Genomic DNA, 15,904 nt, shown 5'->3' on the forward strand with positions numbered 1-15,904 from the left:
TCACTTTGAGACTGCTGTGAAAAGGGAAAAACAAATCAAAAAGATACATCATAACAAAAACTTGTTAGAAACCTCCTCAGGCAAGGAATATGGCAAGGACTAAAAGCTTTGATGGCATTTAGACTCCTGGCTTCACAAATCTCTTCTAAAATAAAGCAGTCTCTAGAATAGATAGTCAGATCAGACAATGACAGATCAGTAGTTATAAGTTCATGATCTTTCAGATGATACGTAAAACCGGGTCCTAACCTTGTGTGATCATTAAAGATCTCAGAACGCTTTTTGCAAAAAGAGGGTTGTTAATCCCATTGGTCTAGAAACAATCCAATTTAGGTAACTACCTAAATCAATCTTACAGATTCATCTAAATACAGTACTCTCCTCTGTTCTCCAGGCTAAAATAGCGTGTGGCATTTCTGTGTGCTGTAATACATGACTAAAAGAGTCCTCCCTATCTCAGCATTAGGTGAAGCAATCTTTTTTTATGCACTCACTGCCACTCCTACAAGGGGGTTATGAACCTTAACATTTGCTAAGGAACTTGGAGATGCACAGTGCAATGGATAAGAAATTTATTACGGTGTTCAACATGGTTCAGTTTTCATTAAACCGTTTCCACACTAGAGTAGTTAGAAATTAGAGCTTCCCAAATTTTGAGTGCTAACAGATAAACTACAAATGCAGAAGAGTAGAATGCTTATGCCTTTGCCACTGAATAAGCCTATCGGACAATACTCAAAGAGAGACAGGGACAAGACCAGGACAGCTCAATGTTGCCTGAATTATGGCTGCTGAACACATCAATGGTCAGCAGGTGAAACTATGGGTGGTCCAAACCAGTAAATTTTCAAAATGTAAGGACAGGGCTCTTTGGTAGGCATTAAAGGAAGACACACAGGTTCATCCTAAGCACAACTTCCAGCTTCCACCCAGGATGACTCATAAGCATGTCTCATTTTCAAAACTTCTTTACAAATAGCATCACCAGGGGTCCCAAAACTCCTTGGGGTTCATTCAGTATGGAAATCCATAGCAGCAGATGAGAGAGCAGACAAAACCAAGCAACAGAAGCATCAACTGTGCTATTCAGTAAGGAGTTAGTCTCCCAACATAGTCAATAATTATCTCTTAGAGGAATAAAGCAGCAATAAAATCCTGAAGGCACGCGCAGCTTGAGCTACAGAAGACATGAAATATGGATGTAGTAAAATAGTGTGGAATTTTTACTCTAATGAAAATGTAAGAGGACAATCACATCTGTCACCAGAAAGACTGAGCTTTGAGAGACACAGTGTCTTAACATGAGCATGCCTGCACACACATAAAAACGCCTGGGTCAGGGTGTGCCTCTGGATACTAACAGCGAAGGCTGATTTTGTACTGAGCTCTCCATTCACAACTATCTGTCAAAGCAAGTATGTTATTATTTTGCAGCTAGATGAAAAGGAGAGCTCCTTATCAAAGAAGCACTCAATTATGGTTACTTACAGCATTTACCTCTTGTGATCCTTTGGCATTACTAAACAGAGGTCATGATTCCATTCCCATTAAAATCGAAGAATAGATTCCCTGGGGAAAGACCAAGGCTAATCTGCAGATGATTTCAGAGATGTTCTCAACTGCATCTTCCAAAAGCAGAACATCCAAGTTTTCTTCACCAGGAAAGGCTATTAGGTTACCATTTTCCTGATCTTCACTATCCATTTACATCAACAGACTCCCTACCTAACCAAAAGCCAAACACAACTTATGAAAAAGGATCCAAGAACAAGTCGTTTCTCATGGTGAAGCTTGCTTCTTTGATAAGCCTGCAGAATAAGAGCACATGACAGCTTTTTTATCGCATGCAACTTCCTGGTAAAACATTGTGCGCTGAAGTCAAGAGAGCCCAACCCCAGTAGGACTCTCATGCTCACTCTTTCCTATTCCTCTCACACTGGGAACAAAGCTAGCAAGCCAAAAAGGCACCAGTGAAGTTTAGCTTACAGTATGCAGTAAGGAGACTGCAGGAACATTTTCCAGTTACTGATTTAGTACAATTTGTTGGACCAATATGTGGTTACCAAAAAAGAAGCCTGAACTAAACCACAAACTACATTTATCACACTATAAGAACCTTTTTCCTACAACAATTAATTCTTCATAAATAGTCTGTTGAGGATGAACCAGAAAATAAGAATTCCATTTTGGGTACAGTTTTGACACCGTCACATTTAAGTTCACTGTAGCATGAGAAGTGGAAACATCAGAAAATTGGGAAAACCTTTCACATTAGAACAGCTGCTAGCTCAGTAATTGGGGTCTCCCACATCATGAGAGATTACCCTAACCTCAGGCTATTGGTCTTTCTGGGGTGCATCATATTTTCTCTCTAGTTTAGACCAGAAACTGCACTCTGGAAAATGTTCCTGGCCAGGGTTTAACATGACTATAAAACTGCATTTTCTGTTTAAATGAAGGCCAAGAATTCCATGCTAGCTGTACACTTATTGCTTCTTTCTTCCATATGCAGCTAGCTATAGGAATTACCAAAATAAATAGCTACAGAAAGCAGTAAGCAAAGATTTCTGGTTCAAAGGGAAAGTTAGGTTCCAAAATTGAGAATAGTTTCTTCATCTCAAGAGTATCTTGGTAGCAGAAGAGACTCATACAAGGACACAATTTATTGTCCCTAAGACAATATTGGCAATTACATACTAATTCTAGAGGAGCTCTGCAAAACACACATGGGCACACCTGCTAACTTTTCCAACAGTGCAATGCTTGGCCTTCGTGGCACCAGTGCATGCTGAGAATGAAACTGACTCATGATGCACAGGAGTAGTTATTCACAGTCACTGCTGAATACAAATACCCAAAGTTCTGCATCCTATTTTTAACTTGCAAATTGTACTGTTACAGAAAATATAAGGCCCCCCCCCATAATGTGAGCTTCAGAGATGGCTATAAAATATAAAACTTGCTGATAAGAGCTCATTGCAAAGAAGCATGGTCAGCAAGCCCACACTCTCCACCATAAATATTTTAAACGTCCACAAAACAGTACTAAAGAGAGAGAGAAAGACACTAAAAAGTGTATTTTACATCCCCTTTGCTCCCACACCTTTTAACAGTGGACAGACAGGATGACAGCAACGGCAGCTCCTGCCCAAATAATTTCATTGATCCAAACCTGATCAATCTTACAGCAGACAGTACCAAGAGGAACAAAAATGAGCCACCATCTGTGGCATCTTCTGGGTGGCAGCACAACTAACATTTTGTGAGTGAGCTGACACTCATGTCAGAGACAAGAGACACATGACGCTTTAGCAGAAACTTTTGTATCATTCTAAATTTATGTTTGATAATCTATATTGAAAGAAATATTGATGCCAGGAGTAGCAAGCTGCTTTTTTGTGAAGGTTGCTAACAACATACCTTCACAGTTGCATGGCACACTTGTGTGGCTGTCGTTGTATCGTCCTGGTGTGACACAAACCAACCCCCCTCTGAAACTGCAATTCACTACCGGCAGCACAATACCTGAAGTTAATTCAGAGCTCTTTGCACTTCCTGCTGCTCTGAAGAGATCAAAGAGCCACCCTGAATGTGCATTGTGATGGAAGCTGCTAACAAAAGCCCACATGTGCTGAGGAAGACTGGAATATTGTTTTGGAGACATGCTCATTCATTTTGTGAGGCAAAAACTTACTGTGGTGGAAGCAATAACAGTGAAGAAAAGTCACTTGATACACAAGCACCAGTCTTCCTTTCAGCAGACAGATCCAATAGATTAATTGCTAAAGTGCCATCAAATATCTGACAGATCAGACCCAAATGGCGTGGTGTGCTTACACCACCTAAACAGCAGGCAATCTGAGTCTTAAAAGTAAAGTTACAGCCTTCTTTGCCGTAAGGTTTCCAAATGGGCATGTCACACACGTTATTTATGGACATCTGCCCAGACCTTCAGATGAACACCCCAAGAGACTTGAGCTTCTACCTCAAACTCAGCTGCGTCATCTCAGTTCTCCAGTTTAACTATTGAACTACTGGTTGCTTCTGCAAATGGCCAAGAGAGTGAGAAAAGCCAACAGAGAAGAACCAGAAGTTACTATGATGGGGGAAAATTCAAAACAGAAAGGCAAACAGAGACGAGGAGGGAAGGATAGCCTGGTGAAGGACAACGGGGACACAGAAGAAAATAATGAGGGGAGTACTGGGGGAAGGGGACACTATGGAGAGAGAGGGGGAACGACAAACCTCACCTCAATGTGAGAGACCCAGAAACAATGGCACCCGAAAGCTGAGCCACCCTCCACGCTCACCAGCTCACTCAATCCTTCCCTTTGGCCCTTCCCAAAGCCTCAGACTAGTCACTATGGTCGGGGAGCGAGGTTGCACTGTGGTGTGACCTCCAGCACCTGCTTTCCCGCTCCCCCGTCCCCTCAGTTACTGCCAGGATTGGGCTTCTCCCATCTCGCGCCTCCACACCAAGTGGCCAGAGGAGCCAGGGGCCTGCCAGCACCCCCTCAGTGCACCCCAGGGCCCCACAAATCACCCCAAAGTGAGGCCTCACTAAGGACAGGACAAGCACAAGGCTGAGGACTCAGGCAACCCTCCCTCCTTCCTTGGGGGAAGCATGAGGCAACCATCAGCGTAGTCCCAAAAACACAGCAATCACCTCAGCTGGGCAAAAGCCTCAACCCAATGGGAACACATCAGCCCTGGGCCCCAGCACATGAAACACATGGTTTAACACTGCCAACCTGGTCCACGGCGTCAACAGCCCCTGCCAGTCACCTGGCGCTCTGGAAAAGCAGATAAAATGGATGCAACACAGTATTTTCCTCCTGTCGATGCGGCTGCTGCTGGCCCCTCCACAAGCTCTCTGAGGGCTGGTGCTGGGCCCAGGTGTCCCCCATTATCCACCCCAGCCCCACAGCTGCCACCCCTCAGGACGGGCTCCCAGCACCCAGATTGTTCCAGAAAACTTCCTTCCAGCTTTAGCAATCAACTAATGCACCCACCTCGGATTTTAGCACACCCTGTCACACACGTGCCTGTGCTTTGACATGAGCAGTATTTCTAGGTCACACAAGCCCCCTTTTGTTGTGGCCAGGACAAGCTGCTGCTTCATAGCAAGCATTAACATCAGTGGTCTGGTGTGTCATCCACATTAGACTGGAGTGGGGGGGACACGGAGTGTAAATGCCCCTGGCCTTCCTCATATATCTTAAACTTTGTTATGATGTCCATATACAGTACTTTCTGGAAATATCGATCGCCCTGACCAGACTTATGAGCTCGTTCCTCAACAGGCAACAGAGTACTGCAGAAAAGTTTCCCAGGGACAGTATAAAGGATATTGCTCTGGTCTCTGGAGCCACAGGTATCTGCCAGTATCTGCTAGTTATGCCCCAGCAGAAAATAAAGAACTAGACCCAAAGATGGGCCAGGTGTCACTCTGTCTAAAATGTCCTTTGTTTGCTAGTAACCTGCACACAGCTGTTGCTCGGGGTCAGGTTTGGCTGGAGGCTCACCACGACACTGCTGGTGCACAATACGACCTCGGTCGGGTTGAATTGGAGCTCTTCATGCTCTTCTTCAGGTTGGGGCTGGCCAGAAATCCACATACAGCATTTTTGCAACAGCTGTTTTGAAACTCAAGATTACCACAAAAAAAGGGAGGGAGGGGAGCACATGGTGGCCATTTTACCCCTGCGTACAAACACCACTCGTGATGCAAAACAGCAGCAGTTCTGAGAGTGTCTTCACTGCATGTTCTCCCTTCAAAGGGAGGCGGGGGAAAAGCCAGTTTTTAAAAACTAGGGCAAAGGCCAGTAAATTACCATAAAGTTATTTATACAAGGGATGTCAGAGGGCCAGCTTTGTGAATGGAGAGCCTCTGTAAGCTGAAAGAAAACATGTTTTGCCCCCAAATTTGATTATCAGCTGGAGGCAGCACCACTTCTTTGATGAGAGATTTCCAAGGAGAACTGCAGAACTAGGAAGGAGCAAAAGTGAGGATTAACATGCCTTTCTGCTCTACTTTCTGTCTGACACCAAAAGAAACACATTTGTCTGACCCGTAGTATATTTATACACCCACATCTTATGGCTTGTTCTATCTGTCCATGACTTCATCAGCAAAAGGTGTTTAGGGTTTGCCTGATATTAAGTGGCCAGACAGAATGCATTAGTCTAGAAATGGATTATTAAATTCCACTGTCAAACTGAAGTAGTGAATAAATACAGTGGAATGCAAGTGCTTTAATCATATAATGCTTCACACGTACTTTAGCGTTAGAAAGTTCCCATACAGTGGGGTTTCAGTCCTACTTTGATTCCTTCCTTGCGTAACTCTTTACTTTCTTCTGCCAGGCTTTGCCCTACCTCAGGTGTGTAGGACAGCCAGCTACTGCGTTGCCTACATCTTCTTTAGGAACTGCCCCTGCTCAAAGTGGGCTAAGTCACCACACAGGGATCCTAAACCCAGGGAATTCAAACCACTCATGCAGTCGAAGGATCACAAATCAACTCCATTTCTTCTAGGTAGAAAAGGACATGCTTCCAAGCTGATGGGAAGGCTCTCTCCCCTTTCAAAATGCAAAGAAAGATTCAGTAGAATGCAGAAAAGTGCTGCCATTAAAGTTATGGGATGCAAAACTGTGACAGCCCCACCATCTTACCTGCCAACTCAACAGCAATACTAGAAGGATTATCTTCATCTCCAGTCCAATCAACCAGTTGTTTTTAAAACCACATTGTTGCTGCCTTCCAGCACAGCCCCTGCTGAATTTGTCCCAATACAGATTCCCACTGTTCCTACATGGGATAACATCAGTAACTTGGATGAAACCAAGCATTTTCTACCCACAAAGGACCAAAAAATGGGTTGTTGTTTTTTTTTCTTTCCAAGAATTAAGACAGCATCTGTAGGGATTTTTTTATTTGGTTGTTGGTGGGTTTTGTGTCTTCTGATCAGTGTTATCAGACAACATATGCTGTTCTGAGTTAGAACCACTTCAACCCCAGAAACCTATTTGTGGGTCTTATTTCAGCAGAATTATTTTCTTCTCAAAGAAATCTTAAGCTTTTGATAAGGAGTTAAGAAGTCACATCATTTTTTGGGACGGTTTTAATTTTCTTTATCTCCTCACTTACTCTGATCAGGATTAAACTGGATTAACAGTACTGGCACACTTTGGTTGTGCTTCAGACTCCATTCAGTTTAAGTTTTAAGTTTCCATTCACTCTACCAGGATGTTTTCAAAATGCTCCTGCTGGCAAAGCACTGAATGATTCTTAGCAACCAATCACATCAAAAAGTATTTAATTTTCCACACTTCCTCCAAAAGTATATGCAAAAATAAAAGATGCAGAAAATTCAAACCAGTTTTAAGGGTTATTTGGTTTTTGGGTTTTTTTTGTTTGGGTTTTTTTTTTTTTTCCCCGAGTCCCAATCGCACTGAAGCCAAGAAAGTTTGCATTTAAACTAGATAAAGCAATGCCCTCTAGTGTTCTGCAGAGAAATCCGGTACAAAGCCTTAAAAGCTGCCCAAAGCCTTAAAAAATTCAAGCTTAGGATTTCTGTACCATCTCAAGTGACAGCCAAAGTTTTGAAAGCTTACGGTTCACATGCAGCATCCTTAGAATGTTCTGCACACAGTTGTGGCCTGCAGAACGATTTGGGATCCTTTCCTTTCCTTCCCTCCATTGCTGATGCTTGCATCAGAATTTCATGTCAAAAGATGTAGGTATTTTCTGGGCATACACTGATGGCTTGAGGAACATCTGGGAACAAGAGGGGCTTTTGAGAATCAGGCAAAAGCCTGATCCTTTCCTGCCCAGAGTTCACAAAATAGATGAAAGCCACCTCCCCTCTCATCACCTACAAATACCATCCATGGACAGTTTTTTACTGTCTTCCCACCTGTGGCACATGACAAATCACACAATATCCACCCTGCACCTTCCCCAAGTACACACAGCATTTGGTACCCTGTGTTACTGACCCACCACACAAGCAGGATGATGCCTTTGGTTTGAAGAGGTCTCTTACACAGCTCCAAAGCTTAGTGGATTTCCTCACAGCAGTAGCATTCCCAAGATATTGATAAATTGGCAAACAGAACTATCCAAACTCAAGAAAGATTTAAATAAAAGAGAGCATTCTCATAGTTCCAAAAAAACCTGCAGAGCTATCAAAATATTTATTTACACCCTGTACACATTACAAAACTCAACTTTGCAAAACACAAAGGACTGGAAGAGTTTTTATAACTGGAGGTCTGAAAAGCAAAATGCAAAGTCCTTGATCAAGGCTGCTCTTAAATGGGCAGCTAGGAGTCCTTAAATTTTACCATCCATCGCACTTGAAAGACAACTGCTGGGCTCTCGCCATCTAGACAGAATACAAACTTGAATGCCTTTGATTAAACTGTTAATCACATCGAGTACTTTTAAAATAATTAACAACAAAAAAAACTCCATGTTGACCACTGTGCTTTTGTTACTTTATGTGCCATTCATCTGCAGCAGAGGGAAACCACAGATCAAAAGCTGCAAGGGGGGGGGGGAAGAGAGAGATTAAAATGAAACATCAGTTCTGCCCATGACCTATCTGAAATAAGGGGGAAAAAGATGAAATGGTGTATTTTCTGGCAACGCAAGGGGGACCGGTACACTTAGAAAACTGCCAATGCAAAGACAGCACCACAGCCACGAAGTTGCTAGCTGGAATTTGTTTCTTGTCTGGAAGAATTTCAACAATTAGAAGCTGGCCTATTAACAGTGTTTCACGCTCTTATTAGGACATTCACTGGTTAATAGAGGCATGGTTTCTTTGGAGGGAAATCTGGCTTGGCCTGTTTGATAGGTCAAGAGAGATTTTTAGGTCTTCAGGCTAGGCATCACCCTGCACCTTCCAGAAGAATTTATTCATAAGAAATAACTTTAACAAGTTTTGTTCATAAAAGTTCTCCAAACAAAAGCCTGCCAGAGTGACCATAGTTCTGCAAAGATCATTGGATATAAACAAAAAATCCAGTGAGATCACACCTAGAGTAAATTCTGGACTTAACCTGGCACTTGTAATGAGCCTTTTGGGGCTCTATATTTGTAGCCCTTGTGTCTGAGGCTGCAACACAGAATTTGGATGTAGAAGTGGGATCAAATTAGGAATTTTAAAAATTACATTTAAGCTTAGGAACTCCACTTTAAAATTTAAGTTACAGTCCCCTTTTCTCAGAGGGCAACCAATACATAGTCTAGCTAAACAAACAGATACTTTTTTTTTCCCCCCTCTAATAGGGAGTTACTGCCAAGCATCCTGCCCTGCAAAAATTATTTTTCATCCTGTTATACATGTAACCAAATTAAGGGAAAAAAGAAAGCTGTTTAGAGACTATCCAAAAGACAGCGAAGGGAGGATATCCAATGTTTGTACCACTGCACTAGGAACTATTATGTCTTAGAGGTCTGACACAACATGTCTGTGTGACATTATGTGCACAGAACACTGTCCTGGAGAAACTGCTTGTACATGTATTTTTAAAAAAAAGCTCTCAGGATGAGCTGCTTCCCTGTTGTACCATCATTTTATTTGCAGAGGATAGTGTGGGGAAAGAACCATTCAAAACTCAGGGTACAAAAAAAGCAAGGGAAAGATCTGGGGAAGACAGACATCATCTTGAGAACCCACAGTCTCCAGCCTGACTGAACAAAATAGCTTTTCCACTTCCTTCAGTTTATTCAACAGTCCAGTGTCTTTCAGATACATTCTCACCTTCTCTGGGGAGAAGCAGAACAACCTGAAAGAGAATGGAGGAAAATGCTCCAGCACTGATCACGGAGAGGCCACACACACATATTGTCACATCTTGAGAAGATGTGGATCGTTCTGCAGGGCTGGGAGCATTCTACTAGTGCTTCACTTTGCGAAGATGCCAAGAGGGTCCAGGTAAGACATTGACACTATCTGAAATGCACATAGGTTCATCAGTGAAGCATGAACTGAGCTCTTCCATTCTTCACCTTGACCCTCTTTGTGCACAAGTGTTTTGCTATGAGATTAGCGCTGGTGCATTCTCCTTATTTTCTTTCTGTGTCACCATCTGCAGGTACTTCAGTCGCATGGGAGGGAGCTGCTCATAAAGGTCAAATCCCAAAGGGCTCTCTGCATTCAGCAGTCTGTAGTAGAGTAGGTGCTTTTTCAAAGTCTGAAGAAAGAAACAGCAGCCATTAAGCATGTCTGAAAAGAATCTAATCTTTTCCACCCTGTCTCCAACACAATATAGCAACCTGCCAGATAGTACAATTCCATCATGCCCAACGTATTTAATTGCATCATCTTCAACAGAAGAGCTATAAAAGGTGAATTTCTTCCAAGAAAATTCAATTTTGATTTGCATGAGATTTCCTCTTCTGAACACAACTCCACTGTCTCCTCAACAACCCCTCACAATGACTTCTTGCCAGAAGCCCAAATGGGTTTTTGAGTGGGATCTAAGAATTTACCCTGGACACTAAACATAAAGGGCCAAATGACCCAGCTCTGTCACACAATGATAGACTTTGGCAAGCTCCCTGAGAAAAACAGAAACCTTTACATCTGTTTTGTTCTTTTTGGGGGAAGGATCCAACTAAGAGTTAAGGGAGGTCACTGCTGGCCACCTATTCATAGTTGTGCTAGAATCATCCCTCTAGGACCTCTCACTATTCAGATACAATGCTGCTTGGGCAAGAGGCACGGAAATACAGTACAGGAGATTCATCTAGGTTCCAATGGGCTCAGTGTTTTGAGTTCAATTACTACAAGAACTGGATAACAGTATTTATAGCCATCGCAGGCCAAAATCCTGCTGCTAATCTCCTCTCATTCTCACGTTAGCAAGGTAGTTAAACACAAATTTCAAAAGCCAAAGGTAAATCTATAAAAGTACCATGTCTGAAAAACTTAAGTCCCAGTGGCACAGACTGAACCTTACAGATCCTACCTCATCCACCAACAGCCACGTCTTCCGCAGCATGCTTTTCCGAGCAGCATCAGTCTCCTGGGAACAAAACACATACTTTGCTTAATATGGCAGCGCTACCCTTGCCCACGGGTGTACAGCACTCCAGGAGGATGCTTTGCTCATTATGATGATGCTCCAAAGAGCAGCTTGTTCCAGCAGAAAGGGCTTGAGATGGCGATCGCTTGGATCCTGCCTCTCCCCTCCTTCCCCTGACCTGAAACTCGGCCAACTTCTCAACTTTCAGGTAGAACTGTAGATCAGAGGAGAAGTGTTAGCACAAGTAATCATTGCTAGAGGTCCCAAGGCCATGGGAGGGCTTCTGCTTGGTTATTCAAGCAAAGTGAAAGGAAAGAGTACTCTGCACCTTAAGATTGCCCCAGCCAGAGGCTAAACCTATTACAAGCTCTCTCTGCCTGATCAGCTCCCTTATCCTCTCTGCTTCATTCTTCCCCCCCGTACCATAGCCCATGTAGTTGCTGACTTCGAAGGTTTATGTAGGATTGGCTACCATTAATGCAAGTGCTTTAGGGTATGCTGCGCGCGTCTCATATGTGGATTCTCAAACAGCTGACCAGTCCTCAAAACAATCTTTGTTTTCAAGCCCAGGGTCAGTGATTCGCCACAAGCTACATGGGACCCTTGGGAAGAGCAGGTGCAAAATGCAAAGCTTCCAGCCCTGAGGCTCTGCTATCCATTACCTACCTGCGTCGTGCTGTCTTGTGAGAAAATAAAGCTGTTCACATGAGCCACAGCCACCACGTAAAGAACAGGGCACCAGGTGTGGCGCAGTGCACCAGTGACCAGTGTTCGGAAGTAGAGTCGCAGGAGGTTCAGGTTATCCTCAGGAGGGGAAATGTATCGCTCAAGAGGCACAGGAAACTGCAACAAAACCACCCAGAGGCAACGTTACAATTTTTGTCAGGGTCTAAGCAGTGAGGGGAAGTTCATGACTTTTGGGTGCCCTTCCCCGGCTGTTTGTGCGTGCACTCCTATATAACATGATGTACCTCGGTGGCACGACCCCCATTTGGAGCAGAGCTGTTACTGCCCACACTGACTAATGTGATGTGCCTTTGACAAAGCATCCTCAAGACCTCTTCAGCTTTATAGAGAGATGTTTTACTAGTTAAATCACTGCAGTTGCTTTTTGGCACAGGTAAGAAGAGTGGTTTCAAAGTGAGGAGACAGAGTACTTTCAACAGCACCACATGCCGCTAATGTACCAGAGAGGCTTACACTGACCTATGCATTTAGCCAGGAAAGGAAAGCAGATATATGTGCCAGAGTTAATGTTGTTGTTAAGTGAAGTTTCCAACATTTTCTGACTTCACTGTCTAGCTTCAAAAAATAGGTTAGAAAAGCTTTTAGTAACAATTTGGTTTTCTTTGCTTCTCCCCTCTCCAGAAGTCCAATTTTTATTCTTCTCAATTTTGAGGTAAGTTCCCTAGGGCTAAAATTACATATTTTACTTTGGAGTATCTTCTTTGCACGATTAAAGACAATCATTGATTTTACTAAACTCAAAAAGCAGTCTGCCCGCTAGGGTATTCCTACTGCCTGCTAAGGTATTTTTAACTCAAGACAAAAAGGGAAAAAAACCAAAGAAACAACACCTCCTCAAGTGATCTTGCTCAAATTTTCCAACACATAGTTTGTTTTCAAGCAACACGGCAACGAAAACATTGTTGAAAGTATTTGGCATTTAAAAAATTTCTAAGCACATGAATAACAACCTGCTTTGAAATGTTCTCCATTGTAACACATGCCACAATTCTGATGGTACTGATGGATCTGGTGTTGAGGGATCAAGACAAGATAAAGGACGTGATGTAGAATCAAGGCTTTCATCTGGAATATGGTGTTCAGCTCTGTTCCTACATATATTTGTGGAACTGAAATAGAGACAGGGAAGGGCTACTGGGAACATCAAGAGAACAGAGAGCTTACCATAAGCAGCAGGCCAGAATATCTTGGCTTACCTGGCTTAAGAAACAAAGGCTCATCTGGCCATAAGGATATAGAAAAACTGGCCACAGGGCTACTACAACCACAGCAAAAGTGCTGCAACCACACCATGGAAAGCACTGATCTCATGGAAACTGCTGGTTCACAGTTGTTTGGAAAAATAAAATTTCGAAAGGTTATCTTTGTATTAGCAAACTTTAGGCTGGATCAGGTATTGTCTGTCAACTGACATAGACCTTAAAGCCAGCTAAATTCCATCTCCTGTGCTCTGCTCATTCAAAAGAAACACAGTCCTGCACTTGACAGATCAAATTTTCTTGCTGAGTTACCCAGCAAAGCACAACTCCAGTATAACTAAACGTGGAAACATGGTTGAGAGGGAAAATGGCTGTTTGGCCATGCATTGGGCAAGGAAAAGGTTCTCACAAAGGTGAGAAAAGACTTATTTAAGGGAAAGGTAATTGCTGGCAGAAGAACATGGGTTGCAAACTAGCCCTTCATACATACAGGCTATAAATTAGAAGGAGGTTCTCAATCATTAGACCAAGCAGGGCGTGGGACAGTTTCCCCTGAAGACTGAACAACGTCACAGCTCCTGCCCTCCACATATACACACTATCTGCTCTCAAAACAAAGTTCAACAGGTTTCTGAAAATTATTACGTGACAAGGGCCTGCACCTACAGGGGCTGAACTCTGTTCTTCAGACTTACAATCAATCAAGCTGTTTAAAAAAAAAAAAAAAAAAAAAAGAGAGAGAGAAACAACAACAACAAAAGGTATACACTGCTGTCACAGCCCTAAATCAAAAGAACATTGCTCTCCATTCCTATTTTATTTTACATTCCATGCACTAGACTTTCTTCAGAGAGAGTGAAAGGCTTCTAAGCAAAGAAAGCATGATTATTCTACTGCACAAGGAGGGATGAGGAAGAAGGGGAAGTGCTAGGGATAGCCAAATCAAGGTTGGAGAAACACAGGCAAGAGCCCAGTAACCCAGAAATATGCAGTGACAGGCAACTACCATAAGCCAGGATTACCTGGTGGAGCGGCACTCCCAGTGCCTGCAGGATACTTGTGTGCTCCCCAAAAACAGAGAGACGCAGATGAACACTGAAACGCTTCTGTAGAGGTAAAAGAACAAAGACTCCAAAGAGGGGATCTCCAAAGGAGACACCTTCAAACTGCTCCAGGAAACTTATATAGAGATCGTGGAAGGATGCCAAACCAGGGAGAGGAGCATCCAAGTTCAGGGAGTCCAATGCCTTGGGTTGGCAATACACAGAGAGAAGGGCAGCTGTGTAGTGGTGGATCGGTGCTTCTAGAAAGAGGTCACCGCCTGTGAGGAAGACACACATAAGCCGGGCAAGTTTGGCAGCAGTAGGGATACTCTGAAGGGTTTTAGCACGCCAGGTTTCTAGCAACAAGACCCACTGCAGGTTCCAGGTCACAGTGTTGATGAGATCAAGTGGGAGAGAGTTCAGTACAGCCCCACGCATCTCTGCATTAGTCACTTTGTTGTAGAGGCTGATAAGCGGAAAGAATGGCCAGTCTGAAGGCAGGATGGGCCCTTTGACCTCAGGAAGCAGCATTGACTGGATGAGGTAATTCCGTCCTTGGTAGGATGCTTGGGAACGCATAACGGTAGGCTGCAAGTGGACAAAATGAGAAAGGTAGCAGGAGCGGATGAAAGGCAGATTCTGGTATGATTCTCTCAGCAGGGCACCACGAGTAGCCTTTGAAAAAAATGCTGCCGCAGAGCCAGGCTGTGCCAGTTTGGCACTGGTACCCAGATGCAGGATATCAGAGAAGTCAGCTGCTTCTGGCCCTCCAGCTTTCCCTTCACTGTAAGATAAAGACAAACATCAGCTTAAGAAACAAAAAAAAACCCCAGAACACCAAACAAACAAAACACCACAGAAATTAATCTCTACAATCTTCCTGGATCAGGAAGACTAGTATATGCACAGCACTCGCACCACTTTCTACAGCATTCAGCTGTGATAACACTGAGTGCCTGTAAAGCATCAGCTATCTTGGTATTTACAGGGAATTCACAGAACTACATTTGGAGTTAGCAACACTAAAGCCTTGCCATGAAAAACCTCCACACAATGCCAGCAGTCTGGTGTGGAAGCTGCAACCCCTTGTCTAGAAAGGCACTCTACTTACCAACACAGCTGTCAGGGTGCTAAGATGAAATACTGCATGTCATATAAGGTCTACATGAATCAGTAAGACAATGCTCAAAACAGTACCTTTGCAGCTGGCAGGGGCAAGGTTGGGGGAACCATACAGACTGGTAGGTAGAAATTGGCTGGGAGGGGTGGGGTGGGGGGGGAGGGGAGGTGTTTGTCAAATCCACGTGCCACAATCTCAGACCAGAGACTGACCATGGTCTCCGATTACTTGCCAAATTCTCACAAAATGGTAGCTCTATAGCAGGTAGTTAAAAAAAAAAAAAAAAAAACAAAACTAAAAAAAAACCCCCAACAAAACCCAACCAAAAAAACCCACCCAAACACACAACCAACCAAAACCAAACAAAACAACACCCACACAAAACCAGCCCAAACACACACAAACCACCCAGACAAACAAACCCACTCACAAACTTCCCTTCTTTCTGGAAAACTATAGTATCTCCTTGCAGCACCTTGGTCCAGCCTCCTACAGGGATGCACCATGGCAAATTTCAAAGAGATTGTGATGAACAAGATAAACTACTACCATTTTCTTGGCCAGACATGGGAGGCTTCACATTTGAGATGCTCATGATTTCTTCCAGTGCAAGATGGAAGACATCACAGTTATCAAATCAGAAAAAATTTGTGTAAGAACTTGTATAATAAGGGTTTGAGGAAGATTTAATAAGCTTTTGAGGCTATGTCAAATTACCACGTATTTTGTAGACTCATTACTCTCAGGACAGCAGAT

General features: G+C 43.3%; 1 protein-coding gene across 1 annotated transcript in view; it reads right to left on the reverse strand.

The window, feature by feature from the left end:
* Nucleotides 1–8,566: 8,566 nt before the first annotated feature.
* RPAP1 (RNA polymerase II associated protein 1) overlaps nucleotides 8,567–15,904 on the reverse strand; it is a 42,492-nt gene continuing 35,154 nt past the window's right edge. Inside the window, exons 22-25 of the mRNA XM_050897577.1 lie at nucleotides 14,008–14,812; nucleotides 11,706–11,882; nucleotides 10,983–11,039; nucleotides 8,567–10,205 (exon numbers count right to left, since the gene is read on the reverse strand). Coding sequence (XP_050753534.1) covers nucleotides 10,050–10,205; nucleotides 10,983–11,039; nucleotides 11,706–11,882; nucleotides 14,008–14,812 — 1,195 coding nt within the window. The 3' untranslated portion in view covers nucleotides 8,567–10,049. The remainder of the gene's footprint in view (nucleotides 10,206–10,982; nucleotides 11,040–11,705; nucleotides 11,883–14,007; nucleotides 14,813–15,904) is intronic.

This window comes from Gymnogyps californianus, chromosome 5, assembly GCF_018139145.2.
Source record: "Gymnogyps californianus isolate 813 chromosome 5, ASM1813914v2, whole genome shotgun sequence".
In the NCBI taxonomy this organism is placed as follows: Eukaryota; Metazoa; Chordata; class Aves; order Accipitriformes; family Cathartidae; genus Gymnogyps; species Gymnogyps californianus.